An 18,055-nucleotide genomic window follows, 5' to 3' on the forward strand; every position below is an offset into this window, starting at 1 on the left:
GGCGATGTATTAGAGGAACCGAGAGTCGTGATCCACCTCGAGATGAATACCAAATGAAAGAAGCTGTATGAAGGAGGGGTGGGCGATTTGTAGGTGCTTGAAACTTTTAAGCTTAGATGGAAAGCATAGAGCTGAGTTGATGGTTTCTAGGCTTCCGAGTTTTACCCACCAAGAAGCAGTTGAGGTACCCACATTTAATTGAAGACAAGAAGGAACAAGAGCCGCGCTAAACTAAAAAGGATTCCAGGTCGCAGCTGCCTCGGGTTCGATTTATTGACGGACAACTCGAGTCCCCTGCAACGAATTGTATACCCGTGCTCAATCTCATCTCCGTCAACTCACATTACAAGACACCAAATATGGCCGGTCTAGTAGGATACGCAAGCAGCGACGAAGAGGATGATATCCAGGAGGTCAATTCTCCTGAGCCGCAAAAAAATGTAATAAGGTACCCTTCTGCTTTTCAGTTCAGCATCTTATCTAATTCTTACTAGGAGCCTGTCTCAACCACAGTAGATGATGATGCCAAACCGCAAAGCAAGGAGGCAGAACAGAAGCCCACCGCACCAGGTGAGCATACATCACCTGTCTTTATTTGAACAGAGAATCTCATCTTACCATCAATAACAGTACCCGAACCCAAAAGCTCTGACGCGGTCGCCATTGGTCCTGTTCAACAAAATGCTGTACCGCTAGGACCGTCTCTACCGCCCATGGAAGAAGCTGTCGTGGATGACCAAGATCCAACTTTCAGACCAGCTTCACCATACTCGGCCAATCGTGCTCTTCTTCGAGATCTCACATTGCCATCAGCCCCCAATATGGATATCCCCCCATCACCACCAGGCTCACCACCACCTGGAGCCAACAAGAAATTTGAGCAATTTCTTGAGTTGAAAAAGAAGGGAACTCACTTTAACGCCAAACTAGAACAGTCTTCAGCACTGAAAAACCCAAGTTTAATGGATAAGTTAATGAGATTTGTCGAGATCGATGAACGCCATCAGTATTCCACCACATTACCCACCGACCTTTGGAACCCTGCAGACTTCCCTGAATGGGCTTTCAAAGACAAGTTACGGAAGAGTAACGACAAGTTGGCCAAGGAGAAGGAGGCCGAGAGAACAAGCGGTAATAGGACAGCCGTCGACTTTGTTGCTTCGACAAGTACAGTGGGCCACGACACAACGATGAAGGGTGGGCTCTCAAAAGGCGAAAAGAGGAAAAGCGGATGGAACTAAGAACGATTCTGTTCAACATATATCGACACTTTGACACCTACGACATACTGGAACAACCTCGAGCTAACATGTCACTTAATGAAATGAAGGAGATCAGAACTTGTTATCAGAGTCTCGGGTATAAATGGAGACCTGCATGAAGGTATCATTGTGATCGGCTACGTCTCGGTCAAACCACTACCTAGCTTCATATTAATCGACCGGACGGCTATCATCCTCATTTCCTGCCTCGACATGCTCAGCACGCGACCCAAACATCGAAAGTGCTTTACGATCAATCGCTTTTGCACTTGACTTCATAGCCAATATCCTTCTTCAAGATAGCGCCAATGTCAATCTCGACAGTCTGATTGGAGCTTCCCAGCGCCGCGGCGAAATAAGTGAGGTTCTCGCCATGGTTCACGACTGATTTGCCCAACAGCTTGAAAGGAATAATTCCTGTCTTGCAGTAAGGCTCCTGGCCGACGGTGTCAAGGATGAATTTCTGATCCATCTTGGCGGTGATGTTGACAACGTTGTCGCCTGGCTTAAGGACCAGGTTTGGAATCGTGAGGGTACCAACTTCCGTGTCTCCGACGAAATTCGTGAAGGTAACGTTGCCCTGAAGATGTCAGTTTTGAGCTTGCAAAGATACATCGGCGACTTACGTTGTCTAGTGTGAAGACGGAAGCGTTTGGAATGACAGTTGTGCCGTTGAAGTTGGGGATGCTCTTGTCACTGCTCAAGCCAATGTGGCCATCGGTAACCTTGGTGCCAGCGAAGTGGTTGAGACCCTTGAGTTCAATTGTCTTCTTGAAGGTGACATCGTACTTGCGTGGCAGACCACTGGGCTTGACCTTTGTCTTTCCGTTGACGGTAACGCGCAGTGTTTCGTTGTTGTGGAACCAGACGTTGAATCGAGTGAACTCCTCCATGTCGGCAATCTTAACATTCTGGGTGACGTTCACGACCTGATGCTTGTTGCTGTTGGTCTCGGGCATGTTCACTGTCGCAAATGGTACATGTGCTGGCCAGTCCTCGAGATACATGTCGGCCTCAAATGGATCAACTGATGCATGGATCTTGCCATCAGTGGTGATGGAAGAATCGATCTTCATGAGATAGGCATTTGGCTCGGTTTCAAGAATCTGGACGCTTTGAATCTCAAGCTCGGCTTCGTTGATCTTACTTTGTGCAATCTTGGGGACAGCAACAAGAATTCTAAAGCACAGGGTCAGCTCATTGACGATCCCGAGAGCACGGACACTTGTACTTACATTACTGGAACCACAATCACAGTAATGACACAGAGAATGATGAGATAAACCCACCAGAAGCGCTTGCAGTGTCGAGCGCAAGTACGGTTCTTGGGTTGGACCCCATTCTCCGTCTGGGTCACTTCGTTCTTCTCCGACATGATGAATTACCAATAGTCAAGGGCTTGCCCCTGAACAAACAGAAAGATGAAGGAAAAGGGGAATATAAAATGAGTTCCTCAGAAGAGAAGTCAGGAACACAGATTTGGAAGTGAAGAACAATTCAACCTTCAACAAGCACAAGGGGGAAAAGAATGGAACGAGAGCAACCGGCAATATAAGTAGTTGCACCGGGGTGTAGAATCGGTCGACCAGGCATTCTGCGAACCTTGCGGCGAAACAAGAAGGAACTTAAGGACACCCATAATAATCTGCATCTGTGCCATCCACTTACTGTACGGCACCATTGCAGCCTTCCAACCTTGACAGGACTAGATCGCCCTGGCCCGAGTCCCTTTGCATCTGTCTACGGGCATTGGTTGCCAAAAAAGGCAAGTCGCCGATGAGCGGACATGGCGCTATTCCCCAGGTTTGCCCCCGCACGGGTTCGGGGGTGCAAGAGGTGAGTGTTTCTTCGATCAGCAATGAGGTTTCTAATCCCTAACAATTCCTGTATTTAGTTGTTCCTCGGCAGCTTGTGAATCTTTCAGGACCAACGAGTTGCATCGCCTCTGTGTTCGACGTCGCAGGATTTCCGATGTGTAACGGACGATGACCGGCACACCCATCTATGAAGTTGATAGTCTGGCTGGAACACGATCTTTCAAACAAGATCTCTCATTGAACCTTGCTTCTGTTTCGATTCGACAAAGCTTATCTCTGAGGTAGCCTCGAGCGATTCCGCGTGATGCTAGAATTGAGGCAGGGAGTCGCATTGGGCTGATTCTACATGATGCTATTCGCACGAAGACGGGAAACATTAACACACAGACGACAGGTTCACGGCACTTGCTTCCACAGAATATGTGGCGGTAATCCCCTTCGCGTATTCCCGAAACTTCCGTGACTTGAAAATCTTGGAATCTTGAAATCTTGATCGATGGTCTGTGTCGAGTCTGTCAACCAATTGCCCGAAACTATTACACACAGCGGTACTACTGTATAGTGCACCTGAGACGGCGGGCAAGAATAGCCAGGGCTGCCAAGAACAGTTGCACGCGACAGATAAAAAGTCTGCTAATTAAAACTGTCACTGTCCAACCACAGCACATGGCTCCGCCAAGGACGCACTACCAGGACGATCAACCGTCCGTTGATGGAGAACATGATGTTAGACTGGGTCTGGCTAGTTAAGGCTAGGGATGGACTGTTTGACCAACAGAAACCATTTCCTGAGGGCCGAGATTGAATCGAAATCGACGTCTGGTTGTGGTATCAGCACACCTCTTTCTACAGCAATTACGAACAGCGATTTAGAGTTGCGCAAGTGGCTTGCTTGACAGCCAACCGTTCTTATTTCCCTGACAAAGACGGACGTGACGCGCCACATTCGAAAGTGTCACTTGGACCTGAGAGTGGCTGCCGGCACTACTACGTAGTAGGTAGTTGAGATCCAGCAAGCCAGTGGACTGCCAGACTGTTGCTCCAACAGCAGAGGGGTTTGGGTTCAGCTCTTTCTCTTTCATGTTCATGTGGCCTCTGGAAGGACCGGATGCGACACACCATCTCGGCCGGGACATCCACTGACGGTATGGTCAAATACCAGGTTTCTTGAAGTCTGGCCTGGATTTGACCGGGGGTAGTCGTTTGATTGGGCTAGCCCCTGTCCCTGCATAGTCCACCTCCGATGGCTGGTTGGTTGACAGGGCACGATCCATCCATCTTGTTGATCAACTTCGAGATGAATTGGCATTTACTCCTCAATGTAAAGCGCCTTTTCTCTTCAGATCTGCATGTGAAGAAAGGCAAGCCAGTGGCGTCGGCTGAATAAAGTTTGATTCTATTCTCGATGTTACACACTCGGTCAATATCCTGAATTCTTTTACAGACTACGCCGCAACGATGCCTTCTGAGTACGCCTAAGTGGGTAACAGAAGAAATGTCCTCTGAGACTTAGGCTACAGAAATAAAGTAGCCAAAATAATAGTCTAAGTTGGCATAAGGTGACCAAGTTATTTCGTCTCTTATGTTTTCAACGGCCAATTCTTCTGACACCCTGCAGCACGCCTGCTCAACCCTACGCACTGATCAATTGTGGGAACACATATTGTTTGGTGTCAGGTCGTGCCGCAGGTTTGTCATCTGCGACTCAATCTAAGATATTCAAATTGTCTTTGTTTCTCTTTTGTGGCCCTATAATAATACCAGGCAAAAGCAACGACATTGCAGCTCGTATAATGGTATCCTGGGACCAACCGCTGTGCCGTTTCGAGGAGGAAAAATCAATTAGGGAAAGGAAGCAGGGGCCCCTTGTTCATAAGGCGGGGATGTTTGCCGAGGATGTATTTGACATATGAAGATGTCGTCGCCAGCTGATCGTCTCCTATCTAAAGCTTAGACTTTGTCCACAAGCCTTGACGATCCAGCCCAGCATCTCCGTCGTAGATATCTCGTTCCACCTGTCGAGCGTTGACCTGCCGAGCCGGTTAGATGCGACGGTGGAGTCTGGGGAAAAGCTGGGGAAGAACTTACGAATCTAGGACCAAGCTCCGAGATGTTCTTGGCTCCGAGCAGTCGCATACATGTGGCCGTCTCTGCCTCGAGAACTGTGGTTTGCATGTGTCAGCCTGGCCAAGACTTTAGTATACTGGGGTCTTAGGTTCAACTTACTCTCAAGTGTTCGCTCAACACCAGCTTGGCCACCAGCACCAAGTCCAAAAAGAGCAGCACGTCCAATACCGACACCGCTAGCGCCCAGACACAACGCCTTCACAACATCTGTTCCTCGCTTGATTCCTCCATCAATCCATACTTGGACCTTGCTTAGAATCTCAGGACAGTACTTTCGGATCTCGAGCAAGGTATGCATGGCCGGAGGGGCTGTGTCGGCGGCACGACCGCCATGGTTGGATAGGATGATGGCTTTCACCTGAGGAGCATACTTGGCTGCCAAGAAAGCATCCTCATGAGTTTGAAGACCCTTTAGCACGATGGGCAGATCGGTATGAGCTGCTAACCAAGGGAGGGTCGTCTTCCATGTCAAATCAGCAGCGGTACCGAAGAAGAGCTGCTGACCAACACCTCCAGCACCAGGCTTGCTCTCGCCACTGGCAGGACTAGGCTCAGAGTAGTCAAAGTTCTGCTTCTCGTCCAATTCACGCTTTCCAGGAACAGGCGCATCCAGTGTCAAACAGATGAACTTATAGTAGTCGCGCATTGAGTTGATGCGCTTGAGCATGGCCTCACTCTTGTCGCGTTGGTTCTGAACATACAATTGCCATCCAAAGGTCTGACCAGGTTTCGCGCCTTCAATGATCTGCTCGGGGGTCATGGAAGCGTTGTTAGATACAATCTGCATGGCGCCGAACCGAGCGCATGCTTTAGCAATGCCTTGCTCACCATCAGGGTGAGCTAGTCGGGCCATTGCGGCCGGAGATACAAAGATTGGTAGTCCGACTTTATTGCCGATTAATGTTGTTGAAATGTCGCAAGCTGTGCAGTCAACGAAGACGCGCGGCCTAAGAAGAATATCCTTGAAAACATGGTTGTTATAGCTCTTTGAAAACAGGTCGTCGGCAGCAGAGAAATAGTATGCCCAGGCCTTCTTTGAGATGCGCTTCGTTGCTTCTTGCTCGATCTCGTCCAAGTTCATGAGTGATGCCAATGGCAGAGGCTGATCTGCATTGGTTTGTGTAACGGTCTTTTCGCCAGTTGATTGAGATTCGGTGAGTGTCTCAGGGTTGACTTCACCGAGAACGTCTTCGGGCTTGAGGTTCTCCTCGAGGGTGCCAGGCGGGTGAACGGGATCATATTCGTCGGTGGCATCCTTTCCAGCAAGCTTCAAGATGATTTTCTTACCGCCAGGATGAGAAGGCAGAAACTCCGTCACGTCATAGACCTTTCCGTACAGTATAACCCAGCAGCTCTCTGCTGTGTTGTGCTTGGCCACTATCGCGAGCAATCGCATGTCAGTCGCGCGCCCTCTGTAAACATGGACATGATAAGGGTTCAATTGGGGATTATTCATACCTTCAGCCGCGTCAAAGACCTTGGCCATACTGGACTATGTGTTTGATTGTATGAGAGATGATACAAACGGGTATATTGAAGCAAGAGATGATGCGAAAGAGATATGAAAAGAAGAGAAATGGAAACGTTGGTCAGATATCGAAACCAACTTCGGCAGATCTACAGACTCGGCAGGCACTAATTATCTTATCCCGCTCCAATTGGGTTTTGAGGATTGGGGGTTCCCTTGGGGGTGATCTATGCGTTTTGTTTGTTGTGAGAGGGAAGAAGAGCGAACAAGAGGGATATAGAATAGGTTAGAGCATGGGAAACAAGCGATATTAGGTCAATTGGATCTTCTCATGAGAACCCTAGTAGAATTATCGATTAAAAAAAGAGTCCTATCTTTCAAGGCTCATCATGGATGAGCAACACAATTATGTTGTTTGCCATTGGGTCGGACTAGACCCCGATCATGACCGCCGACCTTGGCCGAGGCATAGGATCATGACTGTGTGCGCCACAGCATGCGCCACATGATAGCCACAGTCGCTGAGGTCATTCTACGCTAAAGATTTATTAAGACATTGAGAAAGTGCTTTCGGCGCGACATCCGTAGATAATGGTAATTTCTACTTGTGCCATTGCATAATATAGCAGTTCGCCATATAAGAACTTCAACCTCGAAACAGCTTGCTCTTGTACCTGCGCATTGGGAAGAAATAAACTCCCTCATACAATATGCGATCCTCAATCTCTTCTTATGTCGTGCGCGATCTTTCTCGGACTTGTATCCGGTGTCAACTCCGAGCCCGCCGAGCCTCAACTCTCACATCTTCACAACGTCTTTCTGCGACAACAACGCCTGTACAGCGTCATGTGGCTCTTCTGACGGCCACGCGGGGCTCTGCGACGCCCTTCGCTTACTCCCGCGCTGCTTCCAGTGCTGCGCAGGCAGAGTCACAGCAAAAGACATCGTCTAGTACCCCGCCATCAACACACTACGAGCTCTTCCCCGAGACGCTTCCCGATGGGCCGCCTCCAGCGGGCCACTTCCCCATCGATACGCGAGCCTTGCGCCGCGAATTTCTTCGTCTGCAAGCCCGTGCCCATCCGGATATGCATGGTTCACAGGATAAGGCTCGCGCTGAAGCTATGTCCGCACTTATAAACGAAGCTTATAAGACGCTTTCCAATCCCCTGCTGCGAGCTCAGTACCTGCTATCCCTGAGGGGCGTCGACGTCGCCAACGACGAGACTCTCAAGGTTGAAGAGCCTGAGCTCCTGATGCTTGTGCTGGAGGCACGAGAGGAAATTGAAGATGCCGAGAAGGAAGAAGATCTAGATGAACCTCGTGCGGCAAACGATGCGCGCATCGCTGAGAGTGAACAGGTCTTGGAGCGTGCTTTCCAGAGCGACGATATAGATGCTGCGAAGCATGAGGCTGTACGCCTTCGTTATTGGGTGAATATCAAGGAGAGCCTGGATAACTGGGAGAGCGGCAAGCCTGTGGTGTTGCAACATTAGATATAAAGACCAATTGTAAAAATACATCCCTTCATGGACGAAATTAAGTACACATTGCCGGGCATCTTATCACCAGATGTGTCCTAGCAGACCCCAAATAGATATACCTCCCATACAAAATGCCGTCCGCTCACAAATATGTAGTCGAGAATGAAAAGACTCAACCATGAGTATTCAACAATATTAATATTTATCGTGATATAACTCGCATCATATGCCCGAAAACGCCGGGACACCAACCTGTGTGCCCGTAAATTATACAAGAATCCCATCATGACCCATATACTGAATGCGCCTATACAATATACTCCAAGAGAAAGGCAAAATGCCAACTCATCTTTGGTATGCTGGTAACTGTTCTCCGCCGCCTTGGCTCGGGCCGCTGGAAGGCCCTGCCCCGGAACCATATCCAGGAAACTCATCATAATCGTCAACTAAAGGGGCACTTGGCGCACTTGGCGCACTCGGCGCGCTAGCTTCAACATCCATCTCCCTTGAGGGACCACCAATTCTTCTTCTTTGCATATCCTCTGGAACTTCTGGAGGAGCACTGGCTTCATTTAGCAGCCGCTGCCGTTCAAGTTCCTGCTTGTCTTCAACAACCCCTGGCGACGATACCGCTCCTGACTCGATATCATCCTCGGTTGGTGCCGAGGGACCAGCCTCAGGAGCACTGGGAGCACTGGGGGCACTGGGGGCACTGGGAGCACTAGGGGTAGTCGTATCAAACCCAGCGTTCAGGTCTGGAACCCGGGGTGTGTCCTCTGCGTCGTATATATCTTCGTCGTCCTGGTTCTCACTCGTAGACGGGCCCGCTCCTGGAGGTTGACTTGGTAGCAATCGTGTCTCGGCCTGCCGAATTCTTTCTTTCTCCGACAGGTTGTTCTCATTTGGTATTTCCGGAGGGGGAATATATGAGGGGGCTGGAGGAGAGGAACCAAAACCGTTGGTGCTTGGCCCGGCGAATTCGCGTGAATGCGATGGACCTTGTAAGGGAGGAACTTGTGAATATGGCTGGGGCGGATGCGAAGGAATCGGATGGCGTCGGTTCCCGTTGGGATTTGAAGAGAAGTAACCACCGGGGGAAAGCGGCCCGTTGCTTGGGTAATGTTCAAGAGGAGCGCCATCGCCATAGTTTGGCTCTTGTCCTATCACATCCTCCTCGTCGCTTTCAAGAATCTGTACGCTCCGTGATGTCGGCGAGGCCCTAGATTTCTTCTTACCCCGTGACGAGTCCGAGGTCCCTACGACAGTCTCCATCGATACTGCGATAACCCCTTTCTCATGACGCATCTGTGAAGTGTCTGCGATATTCGCGCCTCTCCTTGGCCCGTACATGTTGTTATCTCCGCTTGCATGGCCATAGGCCCCGAATCTAGAGGGACCCGTTTGCATTTGATTCGACAGCCTCCCACCAAGGTCAACAACCACCTCAACCAAGTACTTAAAGCTGATCATTTCTCCAGGAACACCCTTGATTGTCGGAAAGGAATCGTCCGGAAGCTTGACAGTAACAGTAACTGAGGTTTGCATGGTGTTGGGATCAATGATCAGTGGTGCGATATTCTGATCAAGATCCTTACGGAATATACTTGTCGAACTCGATGAGGTCAACGAAAGGCCACCAAGACCTGTCCGTGATCGGGGGAACACTTCTTCTTTATCGATGTGAGCAATACCGTCCCGGCTCATGGATTCGTCGAAGAGGCCATTCGGAGGATTGCTGTCGATCTTGCCTTGTCTGAGCAATGTCACGATTACTCCTGTCATGCTCTTGACTCTCTTGGTATGCTGAACCGTGACCCGCACAGAGACGGCATCCCCAGGTAAACAACCGCCCTTCAGTAGCTCTACCGTCGCCGTGATGGTCTTTTTATCAACAGCTTGTTGCTTGGCTGACGTGAGTGTCCCTACTTGAGATAGTGGAGCTTCCAGCCTACTTAAGCTCGTGCTATTGCTAACACCGCTATCTCCACTGACTTCGCTTCGCAAATCACTCTGAATTGGACTCCTGGGATCTGCAGTGTGTTCACGGTAGTCTTCTGTCGGTGTCTCTGTCAACTCATGCCCTGCGTTGAGTTCGTTAACCTCAGATTGGGCAGTTGAAGACTTGTCTAGTGCCATAGACTTTCTCCTTCGGTTTCGTTTCGAGATCGGTTCTAAGAAAATAGTACGCGGCCGGGGAGCATGCAGTAATCCGACATCCACGTTTTCCACCAGCATTACTTTTCTTTCGCATGATGACGTCGGGGCAATCGAGGTTGGCCGCGTTAGCGTCGCTGTAACCATGTATGAAACCGTTCCTCGCTCGAACTGCAGGTTGCATTAGTAATTATACAGAACCCAGTAGTTATGCGATCAGCCTACATCAATACTGCTTGGCAGTCCTTTATCGGGAAATAAGAGATCGAACCCAAATTCGTATCTGCCTGGCTCCAGCCGTCCCTCGCCACTTAATACCTGCTCGTCTTGAAAGAGACTTGCAAGACCATTGCCGTGATATCGTGGTCGCGCCGCGTCACCATTTTGCGGTAATACAATAGTCCCTTGCGCCTTGGCGACCGAAGTTGGATCTTTGAGGACGCGCACATACCCATGCAGCGATACAGTTAGATGAGTAATTCGAATCGGTTTTACGATGACAATGACGACAGCCCCACGAACATTGTCGCCAGCGCTATATCGACGATGGGGTTCTTCGGCACGGATGTGAAAGTCGGTGACGTTGCGATTTCGATTGCGCAAAGGTAGAGAGAGGGGAAGGCTGAAGCGCGAAAGGAACCCCGGGCGCGTAGAGGAGGTGGCAGATGCCGTCGGTGACGTTGCCCTCGGGGTGCGGGCTGTAGAGGAAGCAGCGGAGTTGACCGGTGACGATGTCGCGACGTTATTGGGGGTATTGGGAGCCGTCGAGTTCGCAGGACCAGGAGCTTCTGTAGCGTTAGAGAGCGTCGGAGAAGATCTCGAACGGCGACCCATTCCCAGACGTGTTGCCAAAGGCATCAGGACCAGGATCCAAGGTCGATAGCGACGCCGAGCTTATAAAACCGACGTCGCGGGCCTTGGAACGAGAGCTCACAGCCTCGTGGCTCTGATAGCTAATCGTGCCGGAAGGCCGTTGAATTGTATGCATGCGGGTGCGGGAAGGTTAAGTTTGTGGTGGAAGGAAGAGACGTTAAATCCGGCGCGTCGGAGGTCGGGTCGGGCTGGGGCTGTGATTGGGATTGGGGCTGCGTGTTCTAAGCCTGCAGGAGGGGTACGAGTGAGAGAGAGATCGACATCCAAGAAACGTAGCAAGGATTGCAATGAAATGAAGGATCGCAAGAAATAAGAATAATGATTTAATGCGCTACTGTCTGGGCAAGATGAGGTGAAAAAGTTGGATTGGGCGATCAAGCGAGTGACGAATGTTGGGTTGCGGAGGCGGAGGTAGCAGTAGCAAGCAGGAGCGATGGGACGGACGATACCTAGATTAACTAGCACTAGCAACTGTATGTAAGCCACGATTGAAGGTTTACCATCGCGGGACGGACGGGAGGGGGGGAAGGAGCCAACCAATTGGATCAGTACCTTCCTAGCGCCTGCAGAGTAGACATCACCCCCATAGCGCCTTCCATCGAACGGCCTCGCAACGATTGCTCGAAGTAATTGGAGGGGAAATACGTCAGGAAATAGGCAAGAGTCATTGAGATGCATTATTTCTCCACTTGCATCCTACCTAAATCAGACATTCTCTCAAACTTTGATTCCTGATACAATTGAATTTATCCCAAAACCTAGACTATTTCTCCCATCAGGGAGGGCTCCAATCTCGAATCTACCCTACCTGTAAAGTCAGCGTGCAGATGCCAAGCAATTGCAGGCCATCGCTCCGCCAAGAAAAGCTTGGTCAAGGCCTCGACGAGCTTGGCTCGCATGTCCAGCCGAAGACCTGGGTCCATGGGTTTAACTTAGAAAGACAAACAACCCTAATAAGAGGCTAGCGGAAACGGCCAGCTGAGTACTTTTCCCGTACCTTGAGGCTTTATTTTGTGTCACAGCTGGAATCTACTGCGCCGTACCTATTACCAGCTGAAGGAGCACTTTTGCAAAGTCGCGTCTCCACAGCCTCTACTGTAGAGTGAATGCAAAGGACAACAGTTGCATCAAAATCTTCCCCGTCATCCTACAGATTTGGTGTGCGGTGTGGTTGGGTCCGGAAAAAGCCGCCAGCGCTGGCCATGACGCGACCTAGAGGTACCAACACGTCCCTCTCTCGGTGCAACTTTACCGTGGGCCGTGGGCCGGGGCGAAGAATCCTGTGTAGTACAAACTATGGGGAGAATGATGCTTGCAAAACCTTCAGACCCCTATGCCAGTACTACATGTAGTAGACAAGGATGTTATCATCATCTCCATAATCTCTAGATAACAACATGGCATCCTTAAATTAGGTAACATGAAACTAGAAATGTGTCTTGCGAATCTTCACATAGAAGGCAGTGCGATCGATTGTATTTATGTTCTTCTATTCTATTAACGACACCATAATGGTCATGTCTAATACCCGTACTCGCATTATCTATCCTTAAGGCGCATGCTACGCTGCCTTTCGATCAACCCTGAACACAATTACATACATGGTATCGTTATCCATCCCAGTAATTCTGGATTACTACCCAGACCTTTGTGACCAACCAGCGCAATGCAATGCAAATGCGATGAGATAATGATAAACAGAGCCCAACCATGATAAAACAAACCCAAAACGCCATACAATGCTGTTACATGCTTTCCTTTGAATGCTTTTTGTGGTCTAATCCAATGCTTCTCCGCTCAGAATGCTCTTCAAAATAGCTGCGCCGATACCGTCGGCTACAGACTCCATCTCCTTCTCTGCGACACAGCTTGTGAGTCTTCGCTCATCTCCAGTCGCAGCCATAGTCTTGCGTCCCCTCTTACTGGGTGTCTGTGGTGCAGCAAAACTTCCAGTCTTTCCGTCTGATGCGGTGACCAATCCCAAAGTCTCGAGGCTGCCTGCAACCTCGCGGAATTCAGAACTTGAAAGTGGGTGCAGAACAGAATCACGTGTGCATAGCTGACAGTATGCGTCGAACAAAGTCTTGATAGTAGGTGCCAGCAGTTTCGACTTTGAGGGTGTAGCGCCGCCATTGGCCATCTTGGCTGCAGATCGGATTCGCTTCTCGTAAGCCACCAAGGCACAAAGAGCAGCTTTCTGTTGGAGGTTGAGTGCCTTGAGTCGCTGTGTAGTTCCATTGCTGAAAGCTGCTGCCGTGATCTTGTTGAGATGGCTGATTGATGCGCGGGGTGCCGTTTCTGCTGTGAGAGCCTTGAGAGAGTTGGCCATAACCTGCACCACGCTTCTTGGGCCACCTGACGCCCCGTTGATGTTCTCCCCAAGAGGTCGCTTGGAAGGTGACATTTGCAATAGTTCCTCCCTCGCCTCCTCCTCATGCTTTGATCGAGTCTCAACCTCTATCAGGTCCAGTGCGCGCCGACAGATCTCAAAGGCCTTGCGAAGATCTCCAGTCTGCTTTGAAACCTTGCGGGAGCAAAGGTCGATGGCGGCAGGGTGGATGAACGGCACCCATCCTTCCTTGCCCCCAGCAGGCATCAGTGATTGGAGCCGTGTGGTGATGATGTTCTTGACTTGAGTTGCCGTGTAAGGGAGGAATGCCATAAGGTCAGGCTTGAGGTTTTTGGCCTTCAGTCGAGGAAGGAATCGATCAGTCAGGTCCAGAGCGTTGGCGATACCGACAAGGATGAGACGGGAGTTCTTTTGTAGTGACCATTCGAACACTCGATACAAACTCTCCAAGCCCATGGTCAGGATATGGTCGATCTCGTCCAATGTAACCAGGTAAACGGTGCCTGATTTCGTCTTTGGCACAAACATTCCTTGCAGAGTGGTGATAGCATCTGCCTCAGATGCATCGAAGCCTTGACCAAGAGCGCCAAGCAGTGTAGTGTAGAGATCCTTGGAAGACTTGACGCTCATACAGTTGACATAGGCAGATTGGAGGTCCTTGTGGTTGGCATATTGTCGAGTAATCTCGGTGATCATAGCACTCTTGCCTGTGCCTGGGGGTCCGCTAACGTAAAGGCAGCCATTAGGGGTGGAAGAGGCGTATCGGTTGAGAAATTGTGTGAGTTGGTTTCGTTCCTCCTCTCGACCGACAAGTTGACCAGGCTCTGCTCCACGAGCAAACAATTGTCGTGCTTGGTGGTAGACGGTTTGGATGGTACTTGGTGAAAGTGGTGTGTGTGGTGTCAATCGTTTGAAGAGCTTGCCTGCCGACATGACAGCATGTCTAGGCGTGGTAGGAGGAACCGATAGAGCATCTCGGTGTCGTGGTGTGGAAGGTGTGACGGGGTTCTGCTTTGTAGTTGTTTGTGACGGGGACTTTCGAGTTCGAGGAGGTAGCTCGGCCAACACATCGTCTTCTTCGTCGTCGAAAGGGGAGTGTGCAGGATCTTGGTTTTCGTCGTTATAAAAGGCAGCCTTTGCAAGACGTCGACTTCGCTTAGGAGTAGTGACTGGGCAGGGGATATCTGGAAGCTTCAAGTTAGCAGCTGCGTTGGTCATGTTCCTTCCATCAAGGACTCACCAGTCTCGTCGATACCCCGGGCTCTCTTTCCTAGCGATGCTGTGCGAGCCATGGCTATAGATAGATAGTGCCTTCCGACTTTGACTTATATACAATAATGTACAGATGCAGGTCGATAACTCTTGCCAACAAAAAGTGGTATAGGGTTAGAGAAGTAAGGAAGTTGCAAAACAAATTGTTGTCGATGGCAACTGCAGGTTATGTGCTGTGGGAATTAAAGAATGGAAGAGCCCCATCGCCCTTGCCATTTCCTAGGAAATGGGCGTTTGGACGTGTTGAGGTCGCGTAGAAACGCGCCTCGCGGACCATGATCAATTAAATAGATGGTCTGTGCGCTCTAATCGCGGTTAGAGCAGCCACAGCCTAACGCGTAAATTGGACGAACCCCTGCACATCACGACTGGTCGTGGCATGGTCAATTAGCGCGATAAATGGATATTAATTTACGGTCCAAGAAACGCCTGAGACAGCGGTTGCTCAGAGACGCACCCAGAACGTTGACTCAATTGAGTAGACAGCTCGTTACCGAGAAGCATTGACATTTTTAGTTAGCTACCTAGTTTCCATTTGACAGGTATCGCTCGGTGAGATCGTGATGTCTCAATTGAATGACCGATATGTTGGCTTCCGTTTTGGAAGATATCAGCCCACTTTATCCCTTTAATGGACAGATTTGACATCCGGAGCCTCGGCCCAGTCGGGAGAGAGTTTGCGCATTATGCAAAATGTATTACGTCATTGTCTTCAATCAGTAGATATTACCACTTCATGTCCTGACTTTTCCTTTCCGTTTTGCTCTGCTACTAGTTAGACACTGATTCTGTTCCTCAAACCAAAGTGCTCACCATGACGACCTATATTCCAGCCCTCACCTTACCAGACTCGGTCTTTCTTAAGCCGGCTTTGTCGGTTTTGCTACCTATCGGCCTCGGCACAGCTGTTGGCTTCAGCGCTACTCGTGAGCTAGCATTATCGCAGAGATGTAATTAGCAGGTTCACTAATACAATTCTTTGCTATAGAAACCCAAAAGACATACCTTGCGTTGAAGAAGCCCAAGGTTCAACCTCCACCATGGTTGTTTGGACCCGTTTGGACCGTTCTTTACGGGTAAGACAACGTCTCGACATCGACGTATAAAAGGACAACACAACTAACCATAATTAGTGTCATGGGATATGCCGCCTACCGAGTTGCTAACATTGGTCTTTCTCCTTTCTCATCTCCCGAGACTATCGTCAACACCCGACAGGCAATGACTCTTTACTCTGTTCAACTTGGCCTCAACCTTATCTGGACCCCTCTCTTCTTCGGCCTCTACCGCCCCATTGAGGCTTCAGTTGACATTCTGACACTGCTCGGAGTCAACGGCTACCTCACCTACCTCTACAGCTCTATCGACCCCGTCTCTGCTTGGCTGCAGGTTCCTTACCTCGGCTGGCTCACCTTTGCTACCTACCTGTGCACTACCATTGGACACTTGAACAACTGGGACCTTGCAAGTGGTGAGGTCAACAACAAGAACAAGAAGCAGTAAAGCGAACTGGTAGGAGATTGTTGTGAAACTCAGTCTTTCATCACAATATTCAAATGCATATGCATTGAGGCGATTTGAGTCTAACGTGCTCTAATACTCTTTATACTAAAAGCTTTATGTAACTATCTATCTCTTAATCATCAAGTGAGAAATAATACCTTCAACTCATGCTCCAACCCGCCAGCCTGATATATTTTAAAAATTCAAAGATGAACGCCATATATGCTCTAGCCAGTCGTTACAATGCGTAAGAACAAAACCGCTTTTCCAAACCAATATGGAACCCCATCCGCTACAAGCAAGAAACATCCACCGAACACTCCCGTGTTATTGGAGAGGGAAGTTTCGCTTCAACCCGTCATAAATCATGAAGATGAAAGCAGAGCTCGGCGCTGATCGAAGGCATGTGACACCACAGCCACGGTACATGCCACGGATGCCATGCTGCTTCCAGAGTATAGAACCTTCTTGCCAGAATGTTCGCCGTTGGTGAAGGTCGCTGACAGCAGCCGTCTGCATTCGCGACTTAATTGTGTCGGCAGGAAAGAACAGAAAGTTGTATGACACACCCGCTGACGCACCAGCAATGGCTTGCTGCCAGAAAGGTAGCGGAGTGTCAAGAATCTTCTGCTTCTCCACCGCAGAGGTAGCCGTCTTCGTCTTGAGCTGATAGAACATGCTCGTCACCGTCTCCTTGGCACCAAACCAAGCAGAGCCACCACCAGCTTCTCGGATCAGCGTACCCAGCTGACCGTGCCAAAACCCACGAAGACCTTCATGTCGAAAGACTTGCTTGATAACAGGAATGGGACGGAGAGGAACACCAGCCGAACCGTCGGCCAACATGGGAGCTTGGATCCTACACTTGACAAGCTCGATCGGTGTAAGGACAAAGGATGTAAAAGCTCCAGAGAAGGCACCAGTCAACCAGAGGTATGGTAGTGAAAGTCCTTGTTCTCGAGAGGCCAGGTTGCTTGCGAACAGCAATTCGCGACCAAGACTCTCAAAGAGGAACAGGCTGCTTGTTTCAGCGGCAGCACCCACTAGAGGAGCAGTGATACCCCGGTAAAGTCCCAGCACTCCATCGCTCTGGATCGATTGTCGGAAGCAGTCCAAGGGACCAGCATATCGTAACGGGAGGTGATCGGGTTGGCTCTGTAGTCGGACTTTGACTGTGTCGAAAGGGTATTCGATGTATTTGCCAACGGCGCCGGCCACCTAATCCTGTCAGTATAGTTGAGACTTGTTTGTGGAACGATACATACCGATCCGCAGAGCACATCTTCAAGTGCTTCTGTTAGAGCAGTCTTGCTCTTGAGGGGAAGCTCGGGCACATGGGTGGCCTCGACAGAGATGGGACTGGGCTCCATTAAAGCGGTGTCGCAAAGAAGCTTGACAGCAATGACGTGCGCGGCAGAGGATGAGGTATTATACAACGGTTCGTTGGTGGTGGAAAATACCAAAGAATAATGTCGTAGCTGTGGTTTTCGTCGGAGGGGTAGAGTCGCCGGATGGGCCTTACAGACTACCTAGGTATCGACCGTAGCTTCAATGACGAAACAATTGGAGCTTTATAGCTCCAGAAAGAGCGCAAGACGGTTTAGAAGATCAAAAGGACAAGCAAAAGGGGAGGAAAATGATATCCAATTTGCGAGTCGCAGCGTGACTGTAAAATGCGTTCTGAGTCACTTGTTGAAGGATGAGTACAAGGAGAGGTCCCGGGAAAGGAAAAAAAAAAAAAAAAA

The 18,055-nt window shown here is 49.8% G+C and overlaps 8 protein-coding genes across 8 annotated transcripts; 3 read left to right on the forward strand and 5 right to left on the reverse strand.

The window, feature by feature from the left end:
- Positions 1-359: 359 nt before the first annotated feature.
- Positions 360-1,241, forward strand: FIESC28_11490 (uncharacterized protein; the record flags this gene model as incomplete). The annotated part of the gene is made up of 3 exons (XM_031165613.1): positions 360-440; positions 495-570; positions 631-1,241. 3 exons carry the CDS (start codon positions 360-362, stop codon positions 1,239-1,241), a joined length of 768 nt encoding a protein of 255 aa, XP_031010328.1.
- Positions 1,242-1,515: 274 nt separating this feature from the next.
- FIESC28_11491 (uncharacterized protein) lies at positions 1,516-2,637 on the reverse strand (the record flags this gene model as incomplete). The annotated part of the gene is made up of 3 exons (XM_031165614.1): positions 1,516-1,842; positions 1,889-2,441; positions 2,498-2,637. The coding sequence occupies 3 exons, from the start codon at positions 2,635-2,637 to the stop codon at positions 1,516-1,518; spliced, it is 1,020 nt and encodes a 339-aa protein (XP_031010329.1).
- Positions 2,638-5,022: 2,385 nt separating this feature from the next.
- Positions 5,023-6,692, reverse strand: FIESC28_11492 (uncharacterized protein; the record flags this gene model as incomplete). The annotated part of the gene is made up of 4 exons (XM_031165615.1): positions 5,023-5,109; positions 5,168-5,241; positions 5,306-6,583; positions 6,665-6,692. The coding sequence occupies 4 exons, from the start codon at positions 6,690-6,692 to the stop codon at positions 5,023-5,025; spliced, it is 1,467 nt and encodes a 488-aa protein (XP_031010330.1).
- Positions 6,693-7,384: 692 nt separating this feature from the next.
- On the forward strand, positions 7,385-8,170 carry FIESC28_11493 (uncharacterized protein; the record flags this gene model as incomplete). Its single annotated transcript, XM_031165616.1, has 1 exon — positions 7,385-8,170. One exon carries the CDS (start codon positions 7,385-7,387, stop codon positions 8,168-8,170), a length of 786 nt encoding a protein of 261 aa, XP_031010331.1.
- Positions 8,171-8,503: 333 nt separating this feature from the next.
- On the reverse strand, positions 8,504-11,170 carry FIESC28_11494 (uncharacterized protein; the record flags this gene model as incomplete). Its single annotated transcript, XM_031165617.1, has 2 exons — positions 8,504-10,483; positions 10,538-11,170. The coding sequence occupies 2 exons, from the start codon at positions 11,168-11,170 to the stop codon at positions 8,504-8,506; spliced, it is 2,613 nt and encodes an 870-aa protein (XP_031010332.1).
- Positions 11,171-12,962: 1,792 nt separating this feature from the next.
- On the reverse strand, positions 12,963-14,827 carry FIESC28_11495 (uncharacterized protein; the record flags this gene model as incomplete). The annotated part of the gene is made up of 2 exons (XM_031165618.1): positions 12,963-14,719; positions 14,776-14,827. 2 exons carry the CDS (start codon positions 14,825-14,827, stop codon positions 12,963-12,965), a joined length of 1,809 nt encoding a protein of 602 aa, XP_031010333.1.
- Positions 14,828-15,621: 794 nt separating this feature from the next.
- On the forward strand, positions 15,622-16,310 carry FIESC28_11496 (uncharacterized protein; the record flags this gene model as incomplete). Its single annotated transcript, XM_031165619.1, has 3 exons — positions 15,622-15,733; positions 15,796-15,883; positions 15,941-16,310. The coding sequence occupies 3 exons, from the start codon at positions 15,622-15,624 to the stop codon at positions 16,308-16,310; spliced, it is 570 nt and encodes a 189-aa protein (XP_031010334.1).
- A 327-nt stretch (positions 16,311-16,637) lies between these two features.
- Positions 16,638-17,680, reverse strand: FIESC28_11497 (uncharacterized protein; the record flags this gene model as incomplete). The annotated part of the gene is made up of 2 exons (XM_031165620.1): positions 16,638-17,528; positions 17,576-17,680. 2 exons carry the CDS (start codon positions 17,678-17,680, stop codon positions 16,638-16,640), a joined length of 996 nt encoding a protein of 331 aa, XP_031010335.1.
- Between the last annotated feature and the right edge of the window lie 375 nt (positions 17,681-18,055).

Source organism: Fusarium coffeatum (genome assembly GCF_003316985.1).
Source record: "Fusarium coffeatum strain FIESC_28 chromosome Unknown BRIP53273_contig_413, whole genome shotgun sequence".
Taxonomy (NCBI): Eukaryota; Fungi; Ascomycota; class Sordariomycetes; order Hypocreales; family Nectriaceae; genus Fusarium; species Fusarium coffeatum.